At 47.5% G+C, this 18,123-nt stretch overlaps 1 protein-coding gene across 2 annotated transcripts in view; it reads left to right on the top strand.

Annotated features, from left to right (window-relative positions):
- Positions 1-4,091: 4,091 nt before the first annotated feature.
- GON4L (gon-4 like) overlaps positions 4,092-18,123 on the top strand; it is a 41,520-nt gene continuing 27,488 nt past the window's right edge. Inside the window, exons 1-10 of one of the 2 annotated variants that reach the window (XM_080984483.1) lie at positions 4,092-4,481; positions 7,301-7,811; positions 8,960-9,100; positions 10,485-10,672; positions 11,740-11,814; positions 11,965-12,015; positions 13,272-13,322; positions 14,039-14,134; positions 15,580-15,699; positions 17,645-17,818. In XM_080984483.1, the coding sequence (XP_080840609.1) occupies positions 4,353-4,481; positions 7,301-7,811; positions 8,960-9,100; positions 10,485-10,672; positions 11,740-11,814; positions 11,965-12,015; positions 13,272-13,322; positions 14,039-14,134; positions 15,580-15,699; positions 17,645-17,818 (1,536 nt within the window). In that variant the 5' untranslated portion in view covers positions 4,092-4,352. The remainder of the gene's footprint in view (positions 4,482-7,300; positions 7,812-8,959; positions 9,101-10,484; positions 10,673-11,739; positions 11,815-11,964; positions 12,016-13,271; positions 13,323-14,038; positions 14,135-15,579; positions 15,700-17,644; positions 17,819-18,123) is intronic. The other variant, XM_080984482.1, reaches the window with a different exon arrangement.

The raw sequence follows: 18,123 nt of genomic DNA, 5'->3' as shown, positions 1-18,123 counted from the left end.
CGATCCCCGGGCGAGGCCACGCCTTCTCCTTCTCCGAGCGGCGGCCGAAGCGAGCGAGCCCGAGGAAGCCACGCCCCCCGCCGCCTGGCCGAACCCGCCCGGCGGTGACTCGGCAGAGCGGCTCGGCTGCTGTCTAGCGGGGAGGGCGGGTCGCTTGCGGGGCTTGTTTGTATCCCGCCGGCAGCCCCGCTTCGCCCCTCGACCCCCGCCCGAGGTTTCTGAGCGGTGTGTAGCGGGGGAGATGCAACCGATGGTTATTTACAGCATAAATGCGGAGAGAGAGCCCTTTGCAAAACGTTGGTCTAAAATAGTAACGATTATGATGTATTTTCAGGATTTAGACATACGTTTCTGTATTGTGCATTCATGTTGTGGATTGATGACGTTGTACAGGCGGGTCCTCGTCCTGGGATTCCTTTTAGTAGTTGTTAACAGAATATATTAAATGATTTTAAATTCCCATTTACTGCCCGAGTTGTATCCATAAATTCCTTCTCATTGCTCCTCAAATCCACCTGTTCCACAAGGCCCTTTTCTGATCTACTTATAAGGCAATCCTAGGCATATTTATTCAGAGTAAGCCCCATTGAGTTGAATGGGTTTTGCTCTCAGGTAAGTGTGCATAGGATTGGCAGCCTCGCTCGCTGCACAGTCCTATGCATGCTTATTCAGCAGTAAATCCCACTGTGTTGAGCTAATCTGTGAACTGCCCTGAGATCTAATGATGAAGGGTCATAGCTGTCAACATTTCCCTTTTTAAAAGGGAAATTCCCGTATTCCAAATAGGATTCCTGGCAAGAAAAGGGAAAAGTTGACAGCTATGTGAAGGGTGGTATATAACCTAAACAAACAAATTTTACCCCAAACTGTGTCTACTCAGAAGTAACTCCCGCTGAGTTCAATGAGGCTTATTCCCAGGTAAATGGGGTTAGAAACCCAACATTTGTGTGCACAGAATTGAAACTAGCAGGCATGTTTACTCAGAAGTATGAGTGCATAGGACTTCAGCCTTAATTTTAATTTCCAGATATAACCAAACTATATGTATAATAGCGCTTGCTCAGTCTTCTCTTCCTCACTAGCTCTTCTGTTTCTCAGTGTCTGTATTTTAGATTTTAAGCTGGGGGGGGGGGACTTGTCATCTGCCCTGCCCTTGATTTCCTCCTCATCCACCAACAGTATTCAGTAGCTGGATATATTTACGTGGCTATGGGCATGGAGAAGGACTGTACCTCAGTGGGTAGAGCACCTGCTTTAAATGCAGAAGGCCCCACGTTCAATATCGGCAACTCCACTTTTGGCTGGTAAACACTCCCGCCTAAAACCCTGTAGACTAAAGCTAGATGGAACAATTGTCTTGTGTTCCGTAATATGAAGGCAGAGACATCACCTTGCCGACAAAGGTCCGTATAGTTAAGGCTATGGTTTTCCCAGTAGTGATGTATGGAAGTGAGAGCTGGAGCATAAAGAAGGCTGATTGCCGTAGAATGGATGCTTTTGAATTATGGTGCTGGAGGATACTCTTGAGAGTCCCATGGACTGCAAGAAGATCAAACCTATCCATTCTTAAGGAAATCAGCCCTGAGTGCTCACTGGAAGGACAGATCGTGAAGCTGAGGCTCCAATACTTTGGCCACCTCATGAGAAGAGAAGACTCTCTGGAAAAGACCCTGATGTTGGGAAAGATTGAGGGCCCAAGGAGAAGGGGACGACAGAGCATGAGATGGTTGGACAGTGTTCTTGAAGCTACCAGCATGAGTCTGACCAAACTGCGGGAGGCAGTGGAAGACAGGAGTGCCTGGCGTGCTCTGGTCCAGGGGGTCACGAAGAGCTGGACACGACTAAACGACTAAACAACAACAATATGAAGGCAGCTTCCTATGTTCCTAGAAGCTGCACTGCTGCCACTCTGCCTGGCCAGCTGCCCTCACTGAGCCTCGGAACAAGTTTTCCTTGATCATCTAGAAAGACATTATTTCACATTGATACTATATACAAATTATATAATAATAAAGAATGTTGTGTGTGGTTCTCCAGTTCCACTTTGGATGCACCCACCACTGGAATATGACCCTCAGAGGACTGGCCGACAGCAAATGAAGCCATCAGGCCAAAACAAGTTAGCCTCCTTTCCTATAATAATTACTGTAATAATGTATAAAACATTGTGTTTTATGCCCCGACCACATTGCTTCTGTCAACGGCCCCTAAACATAACCACTGCACAAGTAATTTTATGAAAAATTATTTCACTGACAGCAGTGTTGGTTTTAAGCAACTCTTTAACCTGCATATGGAAACTAGATTAGCTTTTACAAACAATGTCATCCCTTCATTGTGCTGGATCTAGTTCAGGCTGTGGTTTGATATATATATAATCCACCTAAAGCACAATAGTTCCTTCAAAGAATGCTGGGAACTATAGAATCCCTGGCATCTGCAGGCAGTGTTGGGAAAGATTGCCATTGGAGACTCTTGAGAGGCGATTATCATTTTACAAAGTACTGAGTTATATAGTCTAAAATGGTCTGACTCAGTATAAGTGTGGGATATAGATGCAATTAATCATAATTGTAATACTGTATTAAGTGCAGTTTGCCTTGCATTACAGCGGTGCTTGAAACATAGCAAAATTCTCTGTGTTCTCCCCACCTGCTCCAAAATTCAATATGCTACAGTTGTCGTATGTTCTTTTGGGGGATGCATAATAATTAAAGTGTATCCTGAGTCATCCTTTTGCCTTAGGCTCGTTTATTGGGCCTTATTGTCATTGCAGATCATAGTGTTCAGCTGCAGTTTGGAAGCTCCTCTGAATTTCTGACCGCTTGTGAGGGGAGAGCATGCAAAATACACATTTTCTAGTTGTAGTAAATCAAGGGGGGGGGGTCAAATTCCAGGAGGTGGTAAATATGGCCCTCAGGACTTTCGCCAGGCCACCCCAGCCACCTGCTTCAGCAGCCCTGCTTTGCATGCCCAAATGTTTTTGCCTGGGTGGAATGTGCCCTTTAGGGTTGCCATATGTCTGGACACAGCTAGAATACTGCAGTTGGCAGCAGTGTCCAGGTGGAAATTGCAAAATGTCTGGGAAAATCCGGATGCATGGCAACCCATGTCGGCAGTGTCGTTTTGGGCGATTGACCTTCGAAATAGCTCAAAAAGTAGCTTCATTTCTTTTTAGCAACTATGGCCCATAAAAAAGCTCAACAACTTTTATGTCTGGATTTTCACTTTTTGAAATATGGCAACCCTAGTCTGATCTCTAAAAATGCCTCATGCATGTCTCTATGGAGGATAGGGAAACATGAATGATTGCATAAGCTAACCTATTATACAAAGGGAAAATATACAAGCTTCCTGCTGCCACATGCCAGTGGTGGGTGGTTCCAGAGACAAAAGTGGCTGGAGTTGTTAATGTAAATTTTCCCTTTTGTACAGTACACTAGTTTCTACCCACAACCCTCTCTTCTATACAGGGAAGAGACCTGATCAGAGTTTGAGGACACATTCTAACCAGGCAAAAACGCTCAAGGAGAGTATGAAACAGGACAGGTGAGGAGAACAGATAGGTGCACTTGGCCTGGGGAATGAGGTAATGTTGCAACAGCTGCTGCTCTTTAATTATACTTTTAATGTGCGTCATTAAAATGAGCTGGGTTGAGCTTCTTTTAAAATAGTATCTGAAATAAAATCATAAAACCTTTTAAAAATTCTCTTTTTAAATTTCTGTTCTGTTGGTTGTTGTGTTTTTTTTAATGCTGTCTTACTCTGCCTTCAGCTATGAATTATTTTTGTTGCTGAAAACAAGCCTGGATTTTTTTATTTTTATCTTTACTGAAGAGCAGTATAGAAATGTCTTAAACAGAAAACCAACAGATTTCCCCAAGGCTAAATGTCACCTTCTGTTTACTGGATTCTGGAAAATAAATAATGGTTAAAAATATTAACAGTAAAAACAATGACACCATTGTGATGTCACGCAATATTAAATCAGTCGAGTGTGACATCACAGGGCCAGCGGACCGCCAGGTTCTCCTTTACGCTGGTTATGCGTTCTCCCGCCCCCTGAAAGTCACGTGCCGGCAACTTCGCGCTCGAGACGAGCAAACATGGCGATTCCTCGGGCGCCGTGGCCTCAACAAAGATGGCGGCGTTAGCCTCCCCCCCTCCAGTCTGTTTATTTCATTCACATTTCTCCCCCTACTCCCACATATCAGGGGCGCTCCTTCCCTCGCACCCCCTTTCGCTATTTCAAACAAGCGCGGCTCTACTTTCTGAACCTCAAACCAGTTTCCTCGCGGGGGGGGGGGGGCCAGGAAGAAACATGGCGGCGCAGGACTCCGCTGAGTCTGGGCATGCGCTGGGATGGTCCTTTCCGGTTGCGCCACTTCCTCTTCCGTTTTGAGGAAGCGGGGATCTGGATTGGAAAATGGCAAAGCGGCGGCTGCCCTGCGGGGCGGAGGACGCGGCGGAGGGAGAGCGCGGTCAGTCTGCGCGCTGGGCTGGAGGGGCGGGGAGGGAAGGGGCAGGCGGGGGGCCGGTGCTGAGGGGGCAGGAGAGGCCCAGTGGGCGGTGGAGGCAGAAGCCGCTGCCCCTCCCCGCCCACCTTCCCCTCCGGAGCCCCGGCTGGGCTTCCCTGGGGCGCCTCTCCGCCTCCCCTGCGGAGCTCTGCCCGTCCCCACACAGGGAGGCTGAGGCGCGGCCGCTTCTCCTGCAGGAGGGAAGGGGGCTGGAGAAAGGGCGGTGGGGGCCGGCGGGGGAAGGGGGCTTGTCCTGTGGCTGGGACTCCCGTATAAGCGAAACAAGCTGTAACTTAGGGCTCCACTCTCTTGGGGGGCCCCAAAAAAATTTGAAGGGAAAAAAACAACGATGTACATTTCCAAAATATAAGATAAAATACATAAAATAAAACCGACATGCAGCAACAGTAGCAAGTGGCTTTAGATACCTATTAGGTCCATAAATTACTATATAGCATATATTCAACACAAAAAACAGCGACAATTTGTTGTTGACAAAGGACAGCTGGACACATGAAGGGCCCCATTATCTTCAGTAGTTTCGGGCCTCATCAAACCTAAATCCGGCCCTGGCTGGGAACTAGCATGAAGCAAGCAGCAGTCTCGCTCGGGTGCCTCAGAAACAAAGTTTTCAGGCGCTTTGGGTCTCCAAGGAATGTGTCTGGGTCTCTAAGGAATGCGTCCGGAAAGGGAAGGGTGTCTGTGCACAGAAGGTCCCTGGTTCCATCCCCAGTGGCATCTTGCAGGAAACTCACGGGAGAGCTTCTGCTGCCAGTCAGGCTAGACAGTGCTGCTGAGCTCCTGGACCAAGGCATAAGGCAGCTTCCTAATAGAGTCTTTGAAATATCTGCTTGATGCAGAGTTAGCTCAGCTGGAGAGCATATGGTGGATTTTTAAAATGCACTTTCGTAGGATGTGTTTCAGTAGGAGATACAGAATGATATAGAGGCACACCTTGGAGTTATGGCGGGTTCAGTTGCGGGCCACTGCAGTCAGTGTTGGAAACACCTGTGGGGTTCTGGCGCATTTTGCGACAGGGAATCTCATTAGTACAAGGAATTTTTGAGCTGTGCCTAAGGTTTCAGATTAAAACTGCAGAGTGGAAGGAAAGGAGGACCTTTTTGCACCTCCCCACTTGTAGCTACTCTCTGAAGCCTGCAGAAGAGACCCTCTTAAGAATGTTAGGGGAGTGGGCAGGGGAAGGACAGGACCATGTGAAAAATGAACATAATATTTTAGCTGCAGTTCATTTTCAGCTTTGTATTCTTGTTATAAAAAAGCACACCTACACAGTTCATCACTGCGCCCATAACCTGGGTTTAAGGTGCCATTTAGCTCCTAGCTTTTGTATCTCAGTTTCGAACCCTGACTGCAATAAGTCATACACTTTTTTTTTGTTTCCCAGTGTATATAAAAGTTATATTTACACGTGAGTATAGTCTATTAAGCCAGACCCCTCTGGCTGCAGGGGCAGGAGGGGTAAAAACCTGACTCCAGCAGCTCTACTCCTGTGGCCAGAAGGGGGGGGGGGGGCAGTGGCTTTCTTCCCCTGGAAGCTGCTAGGTCTCCGGGAGGGGGGGTTACTTCCCATGCTGACCCTGCCATGAACTCGCTGGTAGGTGGCAGAGGTTTAGGTTGGCAACCATTTCAGGCTTAAACACTCCCTACCCATCTAGGGTAAATTATTGAGCTACTGTAGATTGTTGTACAAGTTACAGTGGACGCTCGGGTTGCGAACATGATCCGTGCAGGAGGCACATTCGCAATCTACAGTGCCGCGATTTGGCGCTTCTGCGCAAAGTGCAGTTTAGTGTTTCTGCGCATGCATGAATGCCAAAACCCGGAAGTAACCCGTTCTGGTACTTCTGGGTTCGGTGTGGTGCACAACCCAAAAATGCGCAACCTGAAATGTCTGTAACCCGAGGTATGACTGTATTGGGTTGTATGCAACCTTAGTCCTCAGAATCGCCTGAATGAAATTGATAGGCATGTCTAACTTAGGTCCATTAATTTCAGTAGGTCCATTTGGAGTTGGGCTAACATTGGATACAGCCTGCTGAGATAACATGTGAAAAACTCTGAATACATAAGAAGATCCTGTTGCATCAGGCCACTTGCCTATCTCGTTCAGCATCCTGTTCTCAAAGAGGCTGACTAGATGACTATGGGAAACCTGCAGGCTGGACATAAGCACAATAGTAGTCTGCCCACCTGCAATTCCCATAAACTGGCATTCAAAGGCATACTGCCTCTGACAGTGGAGGTAGCGCTTAGCTGCTGTGGCTACTAGCTGCTGATAGCCTTGAATTTATCTACTCCTTTTTTAAAGCCATCCAGCTTGGTCGCTATCACTGCCTCCTCTGGGAGAGAGCTCCATCGTTCTATCTGGTTGGCCACTGTGAGAACAGGATTCTCTGGTGGGTGCCTCTGATGTTGCTATGGTTAACAGCTAGCCTATCTGGCCAAAGTCACGGGAAGCCAGGGGGACTGTTGCTCAGGAAGCAGCCCACCCTGACCTGGAAGTAAGTTGTCAGTTCTGGATTTAAAATGAGCCTTGAAGACCCATTTGTTTTAAAGTGCTTTTAGTTGATAACCTATGTACCTTGTGGTCTAGCTGGTTTTAAATTGCGTTATTAGTGGCTTCATTAATTTTGGGGATTACTTGGCTTTCCAGATGGGGAATGTTTTGAACCAGAGAGATTTCCAAGCAGTCTTCAAGGGCAGCCTTGCATACAGTGCATTTCAGTAATCTAACCAATGAGTTCACACCTCTGTCTTTGCAGAGTGACAACAGGAGAGCTGTAGCTCGGATGTCTCTCTCGCCGAAGATGCTGCCGTGCAAGAAGAGAAGAGCCGTCACGGCAGATTCTGAGGAGGTGGTGGAGGAGGAGGATGTGCAGCCTGTTCCAATGGAGACCCCTGCCTCAGGTGGGATCAACCAGCTCTGTGGCCTGGTGCCGCAGGGGCAGGACAATGCTGCTTTGACTGAAGGGAGAGGTCCCTACAGCCTGCCTGCCAACACGCCTGCCTGTTCATCTCCCCCTGCTTTGCCCATGCCTCTGTCTTTTTTGGGAGACACTGGCGGTGAAGCAGCGAAGAGCATTGTGCTTCCATCTAGAGACGCCATGCAGAAAGGCTGGCTGGAATTGTCTGAGGCCTCTTTGAGGGCTGGGAATGTCCTGGCTAAGGCAGAGCTGGATCTCTGCCCAGAGCGAGCCAGAGAGCTCCAAGACGCAAAGACCTCTCCATCACTTGAGCTACTTGTGGATAAGGAGCAGAAGCCCAAGTCAGAAGGTAAGCTAGTGGTGTGTGCTGAAGGGGAGAAAAACATGATGGGAATAATGCTGCGAGGTAGGTTAGGCTGCTGGGACGTGGGTGGCGCTGTGGGTTAAACCACAGAACCTAGGACTTGCCGATCAGAAGGTCGGCGGTTCGATTCCCCGCGACAGGGTGAGCTCCCGTTGCTGGGTCCCTGCTCCTGCCAACCTAGCAGTTCGAAAGCACATTGAAGTGCAAGTAGATAAATAGGTACCGCTCCGGCGGGAAGGTAAACGGCGTTTCCGTGTGCTGCTCTGGTTGGCCAGAAGCGGCTTAGTCATGCTGGCCACATGACCCGGAAGCTGTACGCCGGCTTCCTTGGCCAATAAAGTGAGATGAGCACTGCAACCCCAGAGTCGGCCACCACTGGACCTAATGGTCAGGGGCCCCTTTACCTTTAGGTTAGGCTGAGGTCACCCAGCAAGCTTCATGGCCAAGTGGGGATTTGAACCCTTGTCTCCCAGGCCCTGGTTTGAAACGCTTTAATTGCTACACCATCAGTGGCTCAGTTAGGCATTAGTTCAGGCTTCCTCAAACTTGGCCCTCCAGATGTTTTCGGCCTACAACTCCCATGATCCCTAGCTAGCAGGATCAGTGGCCAGGGATAATGGGAATTGTAGTCTCAAAACATCTGGAGGGCCGAGTTTGAAGAAGCCTGTGATTAGTTTATGCCCCCAAAGGTTCGTTGAGGCTGAATTAAGCTTGCCCTGTTAGAAATACAATGCGATTTCACCTGTTGTTGATAGCTAGGATAAGGACTGCAAAATCTTAGAGAAGCAGGGGTTTTGCTGTTACGGATGATCGGTGGCTAAGAAAAGCATCTGAGCAAAATTAAATGTTATAAAAGTAGAAGTGGAAAGGAAGAGCCCGAGTCATTCAGAGGTTTCTGGCAAAATTGGTGACTTCGTTTTGTAACGGAACAAAAACACAGTTGATGAGACAGCGACAATGAATGTTCCTGGTGCGATAGAAACAGATGGTATTCATTTAAAACAGGATACTTAATATAGTATGTGATCAGACCTTACATGGTTTGAAGATGCTTTGTAATTAAAGTTTTTTATGTGAATGCACATATGCACAAGCAGTAGGTTTTCATGGCATCGTAGATCTCTTGTTTCCAGCTGCTACCATTTCTCTGAAGCCAGAGCCTGAATGGGACGTGGGGTATCCTCCCCTGAAAGCCCCAAAGGCCGCACAGGGAGCCGAATTGCTCCAGGAAGTCAAGGAAGAAGCTGAGGAGACGGGGCTGTTCATCCCAGTGGGTGAGTGTTGCATGTCCATAAAGTGGATAACAGAACAAAGGCATCTTCTTTGAAGTTCTGCCCTGTTTCAGGCACAGCAAGCAGATACTGAAGGCTGGGGGATCTGTAACCCCTGATGAATAGCAGGGATGGGTGAACCTCTTCCCCCACCCCCCACAAAATACTGCTGGCCCCATCAACCCCAGTCAGCATAGCCAGTGGTCAGGGATGATGGGAGTCATAGCTGAGCATCAAATGGAAGGCCAGAGGTTCCCCAGCCCTGGCAGGCAGCTTCAGGCATCTGTTGTTGAACAGATGATTTATACATTTCTAGGCAAGTGCTGCTATTAAGTCATTCTTTCATAGTGATCATTTGCAGAAGTGACTCAGAACTGGGCTGCTTGATCATACCAAAAGCCCACCTGGTCCAGCATCCTGTTGTCACAGTGGCCAACAAACTGCCCCAACAGGGAGCGTGCAACAAGCCCCTTGTGTGGAATAGTTAGCATGGAGCTTTGCTCCTCTCGGATTATCAAACTACAGTGGTACCTCGGGTTACAGATGCTTCAGGTTACATACGCTTCAGGTTACAGACTCTGCTAACCCAGAAATAGTACCTCGGGTTAAGAACTTTGCTTCAGGGTGAGAACAGAAATCGTGCTCCGGCAGCGCGGCGGCAGCAGGAGGCCCCATTAGTTAAAGTGGTGCTTCAGGTTAAGAACAGTTTCAGGTTAAGAACAGACCTCCGGAACAAATTAAGGACTTAACCTGAGGTACCACTGTACATTCCCTCCTCTAATTTTTGTCCTGGGTAAATTTGCAGGAACCATTATTAAAGCTAGTATTTTTAAGCACATGGAAGAACAAGCCATGTTGAGGAAGAATCAGCATGGTTTCTGCAATGAGAGGTCCTGCCTCACTACAGTATAGCCTTTTATAATTCTTGTGTGTGTCTCAATAAACACATGGACAGGGGTGATCTGATAGACATGAGAGCTTGCATCCAATGCTAGTATACTCAGACGCATTGAAATTAATGGGCATGACTAACTTACATCTGTTAATTCCAAAGGAGCTGAGGTTCTGACCTCCAGTTTATCCTTGCAACCTCCCTGCAAGATAGGGTGGACCTTATTTGATTTATTATATTTTTATCCCGCTTTCTTTCACATGAAATCCCAAAATGGCTTGCAAAAAATAAATAACAATAACACAATGGAACATAATAGAACATCACAAATACAGCATAAGTCATGTAGAATAATTAACAAATCACCAGCGAAACAATTTCAGTCTGCAAAACACTGTTAAGGTCGCCTGGTGAACTTCCTGGCTGAGCCTGGATTCAGAGACAGCTGCTTATTGAATGCTGTGGTTTGATACTCTGCCTGTTTTTCCTGTCCAGAAGAGCGAGAAGGAGGGAAGAGAAAGCGGAGGAAAGCGACTAAACGGAAGCGGGAAGGGAAATGCCAGGAGGAGGAGGAAGGGCCCTTGGCTTGCGACCTCAAGCTGGATGACACGCTCGACCGGACTTTGGAAGACGGGGCGAAACAGCACAACCTGACAGCTGTCAACGTGCGAAACATCCTCCATGTGAGTGTGAAGACAGCGATGGCGGCAGTGTGGATGGGGTTGCAAACAAACACCTTGTGATGGCACCGCTGATCTTGCTGATCACAGCCTTGAAAATGAGGCAGGGCCTTGCAAGAGGTGGTTTCCCTTTGTCCCTCGGAAATCGCCTATGGTCGCTGTGGCGTTTGCCCTCCTAGGTGACATCATGCTGGGTCATAAGGAAAGGGTTAAATGAATGTGAAGTGATTGGCAAGTGGGAACCCAAGGGGAGGAGTTAGAGTTGTTAAGGGTCAGTCGGGTGTTAGAGAAGAGAGAGGGAGGATAAGTTTGTGGGTTGGGATAGTTTGATGTGAGAGAGTGAGAGAATCCGTTAAGAGGAATCAGATAGACAGCTGGGATAATCAGTTAGAAGTTATTAGGAAGGTATAGGCCGGTAAAGAAACTAAGATTAAGAAACTGACAAGAAAAATTATTTGAAACCTTAAGCTTGTCAATGCTTATAAAATAAACTTGTTTATTTGGTTTAATGTTAACAACTGTCTGGACTCCGTGTGTACCCGAGAGAAACGGGTTGGTGGCAGCGGGGAAGCAATCACAGTGGTGGCACAGGGATCAATCGACCGTCAAACGTCCGGGGACCCTGTGTCATCGCCACAGTCGCCTCCAGCATTAGTACTGGACCATGAGCTGCTTGGAGGGGCTTTGTGGACATTACTTCTGTGCCCACTGCATTGGGGACCCATTGCTTTACAGTGGTACCTCGGGTTACAGATGCTTCAGGTTACATACGCTTCAGGTTACAGACTCCGCCAACCCAGAAATAATACCTCAGTTTAAGAACTTTGCTTCAGGATGAGAACAGAAATTGTGCTCTGACGGCGCGGCAGCAGCGGAAGGCCCCATTAGCTGAAGTGGTGCTTCAGGTTAAGAACAGTTTCAGGTTAAGAACGGACCTCCGGAACGAATTAAGTATGTAACCAGAGGTACCACTGTATTGCCATGTTTGACTCATCCCAGGTTATTCCGTCGATAAAACTACGCCGTGGGTGGAGCAAACTGGAAAACGGTTTTTGTCTTTTCCACTCCAGGAAGTGATAACGAATGAGCATGTTGTCGCCATGATGAAAGCAGCCATCAGTGAGACGGAGGACATCCCCATGTTCGTAAGTTCCTCCCTCAGTAGGGAAGCTGGAGATCTGCTTCTCCCCTGGCCAAGAAGGGAAGTGTGCACTAGAAAGAAAAAGCCTGGTCAAATTTTGTACAATTTCTAATGGAACAATGGAAATTCTCTTTTTCTCTCTCCCTCCCTTTAGGAGCCAAAGATGACTCGCTCCAAGCTGAAGGAGGTGGTGGAGAAAGGAGTGGTGAGTTGGTATTCGGAAGCACTGCTGCCTCTGACCATGGAAGCTTGTACATTGTTGCTCGTAGCCATTAATAGATGCCCTTATCCTCCATAACTTTGCCAAGTTCTCTTTTAAAGCCTTCCCCGTTGGTGGCCGCCCCTGCCTCCTCTGAGAGTGGGTTTCGTAGTTTAACCATATGCAGTGTGAAGAAACCCTTTATTTTATCTCTCCTAAATATGATATATACGATATGATACGATATCTTTATTGTCATTGTCCCATATAGAACAATGAAATTGAAAAACTACATAAAACATTCAAAACCCCCTAAAAACTCTGAAACCCCATTTTAAAATACACTAAACTATACTATAAAAACCCCTAAAAACCCTGAAACCCCATTTTAAAATACACTAAACTATACTATAAAATACACTATACTAAAAAATGCACTATACTGTAGAGACCCCCTCATGCTGCGTTTAGAACCAGAATTGCATTTGCGTAGAAACTCTTTCTCAGGCGGCTAGTCCTGACCTTTATAACTCTATACCTTCTTCCAGAAGGCAGAAGCTGAAAGAGATCATTTCCGGGGTGCGTACTATCCTGCGCTATCTCTGCCACTTTCTTATGGCACCTGGCAGCATAGATTTGATCTAAGAGTGGGAAGAGTGCACCCAATTATTCTCTTTGCAGTCTTTACAACCCTGGATAGCATTGTTTTTTCCCTGGCCGTGCAGCTCCCAAACCACACACACAGACCATAAATCTTCCAACATTCAGCTTCGTCGGAGTTCAAGTGTTAAGAGAGAGGGTGAGAAACTTGCAGATTATCCCATCCCTGACTTCCATACCAGGTTCATGATAGTTGGAAGAGAATTGAGGGATTCTTGTCCCTTCGCCAGCAACTTCCCATGCCGCTGGGATGCTTCCCCTCCACCCCCCCCCAATATTACCTTGCCATGAAGTCCCATTTCTGCAGCTCACTTGAGTTGCGGGGTGTTTCTAGTTGTTGACCCCCTTAATCTCGACTGGCCCTAAGAGAGGCTATTGATTATTGGGAGGATATTGTAGCTGCATATCTTAATATTCTGTCCTCTCGTTCCTCGAACCTTTATTTATTCTAATGCATTTGATAAAAGTGGAGCCTCCAGAGAGGAGTGCAAGTTAGATGGATAGATGAAACGGGAAGTGGGGCAACGAGTAAATAAACTCATACATTTTCTTCCATTGGTGTTTTATGACAGAGGTGCTGTTAAATGGTTTTGTTTCCTCAGGTTATTCCAACGTGGAATATTTCTCCAATCAAAAAGGCGAATGAAATCAAGGTACTCTGTGGGTGCTTCTAATTAAATAAATTGGTGGCATTTTGTTTTCATGCTTCAGTTTCATGTTTTATTTTTTTTAAAGACCTTACCGGCAGATTTGTTACTCATTGTTGGAAGCAGGGAGTGGGGGGGAAGGATTGGGACTTGGGGCTCTAGCCAGCTAAGTCCCCCTTAGAGTGCACACATTGAAATCAGTGGACTTAATCATACTGTTGAGTGCAATGGATTTACTCTTAAGTAGGGCTTAGCAGGACACAGCCCTTGATGAACAGGTAGAATGGTCTCTAGGACCGTTCTTTTATTTCTTAACTCCTCTGTCCTACAAGTCATGAGGTCTAGAAGCTCCCTTTGTTTGTTTGTTTTAAAAATCTGATTTTAAAAAGTTCTTAGGATTTTGGTGGAGCTTCCTGGTTTCCAGGTCTGAGGCCATGCGTGCTCTGATGGCAGCATGGTTTTGAGCATAGCTAACTGTGAGGGAGAAACAGAGTCACAGCGCTGTTGATGTGTTGTTGTAAGACTATTGTGTGAACACACCCAAAGGTATAAGGGCCCATTTTCATCCTTATCAGTAACCATGAGCCTGCCCTGTGCTCAGCCTTCCTAGCTTTTCATTTTTGAAAATCTCCTGGCACCCCTAATTTGTTCCCTAAAACTTCCCTTTGTGGGTCTTGTTTCCTCCCCCTCCTCTTTGTATAACTTCAGTCTCCCTTTTGCAGCCCCCTCAGTTTGTGGATATTCCCCTCGAGGAAGATGATTCCTCTGATGAAGAGTACCAGCCGGAGGAGGAAGAGGAGGATGAGACAGCAGAGGAGGTATGAATAATAATAATAATAATAATAATAATAATAATATCCCCCTTCCATCTGACTGGGTTGCCACAGCCACTCTGGGCGGCTTCCAATACACTATAAAAACACAACCGTATACAGTCATACCTCTTGTTATGTTTGCTTCATGATACGTTTCTTCAGGTTGCGTCCCGCGGCGACCCAGAAGTACTGGAAAGGGTTACTTCTGGGTTTCGCCACTCGTGCATGCGCAGACATGCAAAATGACGTCATGCGCAGAAGTGGTGAATCGCAACCTGCACGTGCACAGACATGGGTTGCGTTCCTTTCAGGTTGCGAACAGGGCTCCGGAACGGATCCTGTTTGCAACCAGAGGTACCACTGTATAGGTATATTTATATATGTCTGTATGTGTATAGTCCACAATGTATGCACATTTAACTTGTGTGCATTCAGCTTTATGCGTGTGGCGAAATAAAAATTAAAAGGGGGCAGGTTTCCAGGAAAAATAACTGGCAGTCCCACCCACCATTGAACCCAAAGCATTTTGACCACACTCAGTTTTGGCTTTCGGCGTGATCCCTAGAATGTAACCTCCACGTTAGTTGTGGACTTGCTGTATCTGTGTATTGGCAAATTGGACTGCAGTGCTGTTGGCTGTTACAGTCTGTTTACACTGCTAGGCTTTCAGCTGGTTGGCTGGGCCAGTGTTGCTCAGCTTAAAGAGTCCTTCATGTCACTCATACACTTTTGTGGCCCATCCTAAAGCAGAAGCACTATGATAACACTTTAAACGGCCATGGCTTCCCACAAAGAATTTTGGGAGCTGCAGCTTGTTAAGGATGCTGAGAGTCGTTAGGAGACCCCCCTATTCCCCTCACAGACCTACAGTTCCCAGAGTGGTTTAACAATCAATCCCTCTTCCCAGGGAACTTTGGGCCCTAGTTATGACTGTACAAACCCGAATTGCAGGGGATACTTACATGATGGAATGCTCCGGCCCAATGCCACGCAATAGAACATTCCTGTAATCAGAATGCTGGTATGTCAGAGAGAAGGCTAGACCCTTCTCCTGGTCATATGACATCAGAGGATCGGCGTGTGAATGCTTGCTCAATTGTCAAAGTGACCCACAGAGGACTGGCTGCTTCTGGATCTCTCCCCACCCCCATTGGAAATAATTCCCTACCCCTGCCCTAGTTTTTTTGTTTTTTTTAAAATGTGCAGAGTGGGAGCCACCCCCAAGAAAGCACTGCTGCCAGTCCTTGTTAGCGATATGTGCAGAGACTGAGGAGTGGAGCTTTGTCTGATGATGCAAGCCGCCTTGAAGGGGAATAATACGAACCTCATCTGTCACCTTTGGTGTCTGTTCAGTCTTTGGTGTGGTTTCCCAGTGCTAAAGGTGAACTGCAGAGAAGAGATTTGATCACTCCTTTCTCGTTTACTTTATGCTCCTCACTTTTGCACAGAGCTTGATGGAGAGTGATGTGGAAAGCACATCGTCATCGCCACGGGGAGCCAAACGGTCTCGTTCAAGGCGATCCTCCGATATGATAGAGACTGACGAGGAGGCAGCTATGCCAGCGGAAGTAAGAAGGGCGCTATCTCTCTCTCTCCTAGGCTGCCATTGGGGCTAGTCCAGGGGTCAGCAACCCGCGGCTCCGGAGCCGCATGTGGCTCTTTTACACCTTTGACGCGGCTCCAGGGCGGATACTAGCAAGGGGAGGAGGCGCATTGTGTGCCCCGACACTCCCCACTGTGGCGGGCGCTGTACTGGCTGTGACGTCGCATGGGGGCGGTGCGTGCGTTAGTCACGCACCGTCCCGATGTCGCCCGCCCGCTACATTGTAAGGGGCATGTACGCTGGTCACTGCATTGAAAGGGGGCATGTACGCTGGTCACTGTTATGAAGGGGAGTGAAGAACACACACACACACAAAAAGGTAACTTGTTAATTTAACGTTTATTTCTATGAGGAGGAGTAATTCTGAGGGGTCAAATAAAGAAATAATAAAAAAGTGACAAAAAAGTTATTTTTATACAGTGGTGCCTCGCAAGACGAAATTAATCCGTTCCGCGAGTCTCTTCGTCTTGCGATTTTTTTGTCTTGCGAAGCACGGCTATTAGCGGCTATTAACGGCTTAGCGGCTTTAAGAAAAAGGAAACAAACTTGCAAGAACTCGCAAGACGTTTTGTCTTGCGAAGTAAGCCCATAGGGAAATTCGTCTTGCGGAACGACTCAAAAAACGCAAAACCCTTTCGTCTAGCGAGTTTTTCATCTTGCGAGGCATTCGTCTTGCGGGGCACCACTGTAATGACGAGTTTTGCGGCTCCCAGTTTTTTTTTCTTCGGAAACGGGTCCAAGTGGCTCTTTTTGTCTTAAAGGTTGCAGACCCCTGAGCTAGTCAATTATCTGCAAGCATCGCATCTGTTGGAAGCCAGGACTTTAGCTACCTTATTTATGTTATAAAAATATTTAGGTCTTGCTGTTCATTGGTTTACAGCAGTCATATGTCATAACTGTAGTCCATGTGCTGATAAACTCTGAGGCTGGATCACTGCAATGTGCTGCTCGTGGGACTGCCCTTGGGCTTGGTTCAGAAGCTCCAGCAGGTGCAAAATGCAGTGGCCAGATTTCCAACTACACGTGGCACCATTGTTAAAGCATCTGCACTGGCTGCCCATCTACTACTGAGCCAGGTGCAAGGTCCTTGTATAATAATAATACTAATAACAGTAATAACACTATTAATAATTTATTAGTTGTACCCCGCCCATTTGGCTGGGTTTCCCCAGCCACTCTGGGCAGCTTCCAATAGAATATTAAAATACAATAGTCTATTAAACATTAAAAGCTTCCCTAAACAGGGCTGCCTTTAGATGTCTTCTAAAAGTCTGGTAGTTGTTTTTCCTCTTTGACATCTGATGGGAGGGCGTTCCACAGGGCGGGCGCCACTACCAAGAAGACCCTCTGCCTGGTTCCCTGTAACTTGGCTTCTCGTAGCGAGGGAACCACCAGAAGGCCCTCGGCACTGGACCTCAGTGTCCGGGCAGAACGATGGGGGTGGAGATGCTCCTTCAGGTATACTGGACCAAGGCTGTTTAGGGCTTTAAAGGTCAGCACCAACACTTTGAATTGTGCTCGGAAACTTATTCATTTACATCTTAGCAGTGCTATTTTTCTAGAAAAAGAGGTGCCGGAACTCTTCCTGAACACCTCCCTTGTTCCCTTATGATGACAATGGCGCCCTCATTTTCCAGCTGAAAAAAGCCTTGGGTCTAGGGTGCCTGAGGGACCCCTGGTACCCTTGTATATCCCATCTCGACTGCTGAAGTCATCTGAGCGATGGTGAGGCTCATTTGACATCACCAAGTGCCATCAGCCCAGTGTTGCAGCCAGCCTGTTTTCTCCTACGTTCTTAGGGCTTTGTTTTGTCTGTCCTTAATGCCCCACCAGAGGGGAGGGATGGCATGAAAGCTGTAGAAATCGAATGGGATTAAACATGGCCCTCTTCCTTTGCTCTCTCTAACCAGGCGGAAAAAGCCTCCGCTGCCCCACTTCAGCGGCACATCAGTGCTGAAGTCGTCCCGATGGGCCCCCCGCCACCCCCCAAACCCAAGCAGAGTAAGGACAGCACCTTCATGGAGAAGCTCCACGCGGTGGATGAGGAGCTGGCCTCCAGCCCAGTGTGTATGGACGCCTTCCAGGTAATCTCAGGGGCTCTCAGGTTACTCCAAAGAGTTCGCTTCCTTTCTGCAACACCTTGCTTGCTTTGGTTCTTGCGGGGAGAGTAAGAGTAAGAGCGAGTTGATCTAGTCAAAGTCCATCCCACCCCATCCATTTATGTTTCTTATATTCACGTGTTTGGGGTCTCTGTGGACTGGATTGGAACACCAGGGAAAGTTTCGGGCTAGGAAAACACCATAGTTCAGATGCCCTGATCAGCTGTGAAGCTCAACTGGGTGGTGAGGTCTCTTGGCTTAGCCTGCCTCGCAGGGGCATTGTGAAGATG

The sequence above is a fragment of the Podarcis pityusensis genome, assembly GCF_964106645.2.
Source record: "Podarcis pityusensis genome assembly, chromosome: 16".
NCBI lineage: Eukaryota > Metazoa > Chordata > Lepidosauria > Squamata > Lacertidae > Podarcis > Podarcis pityusensis.
This window is presented reverse-complemented; position numbering and strand designations above follow the sequence as displayed.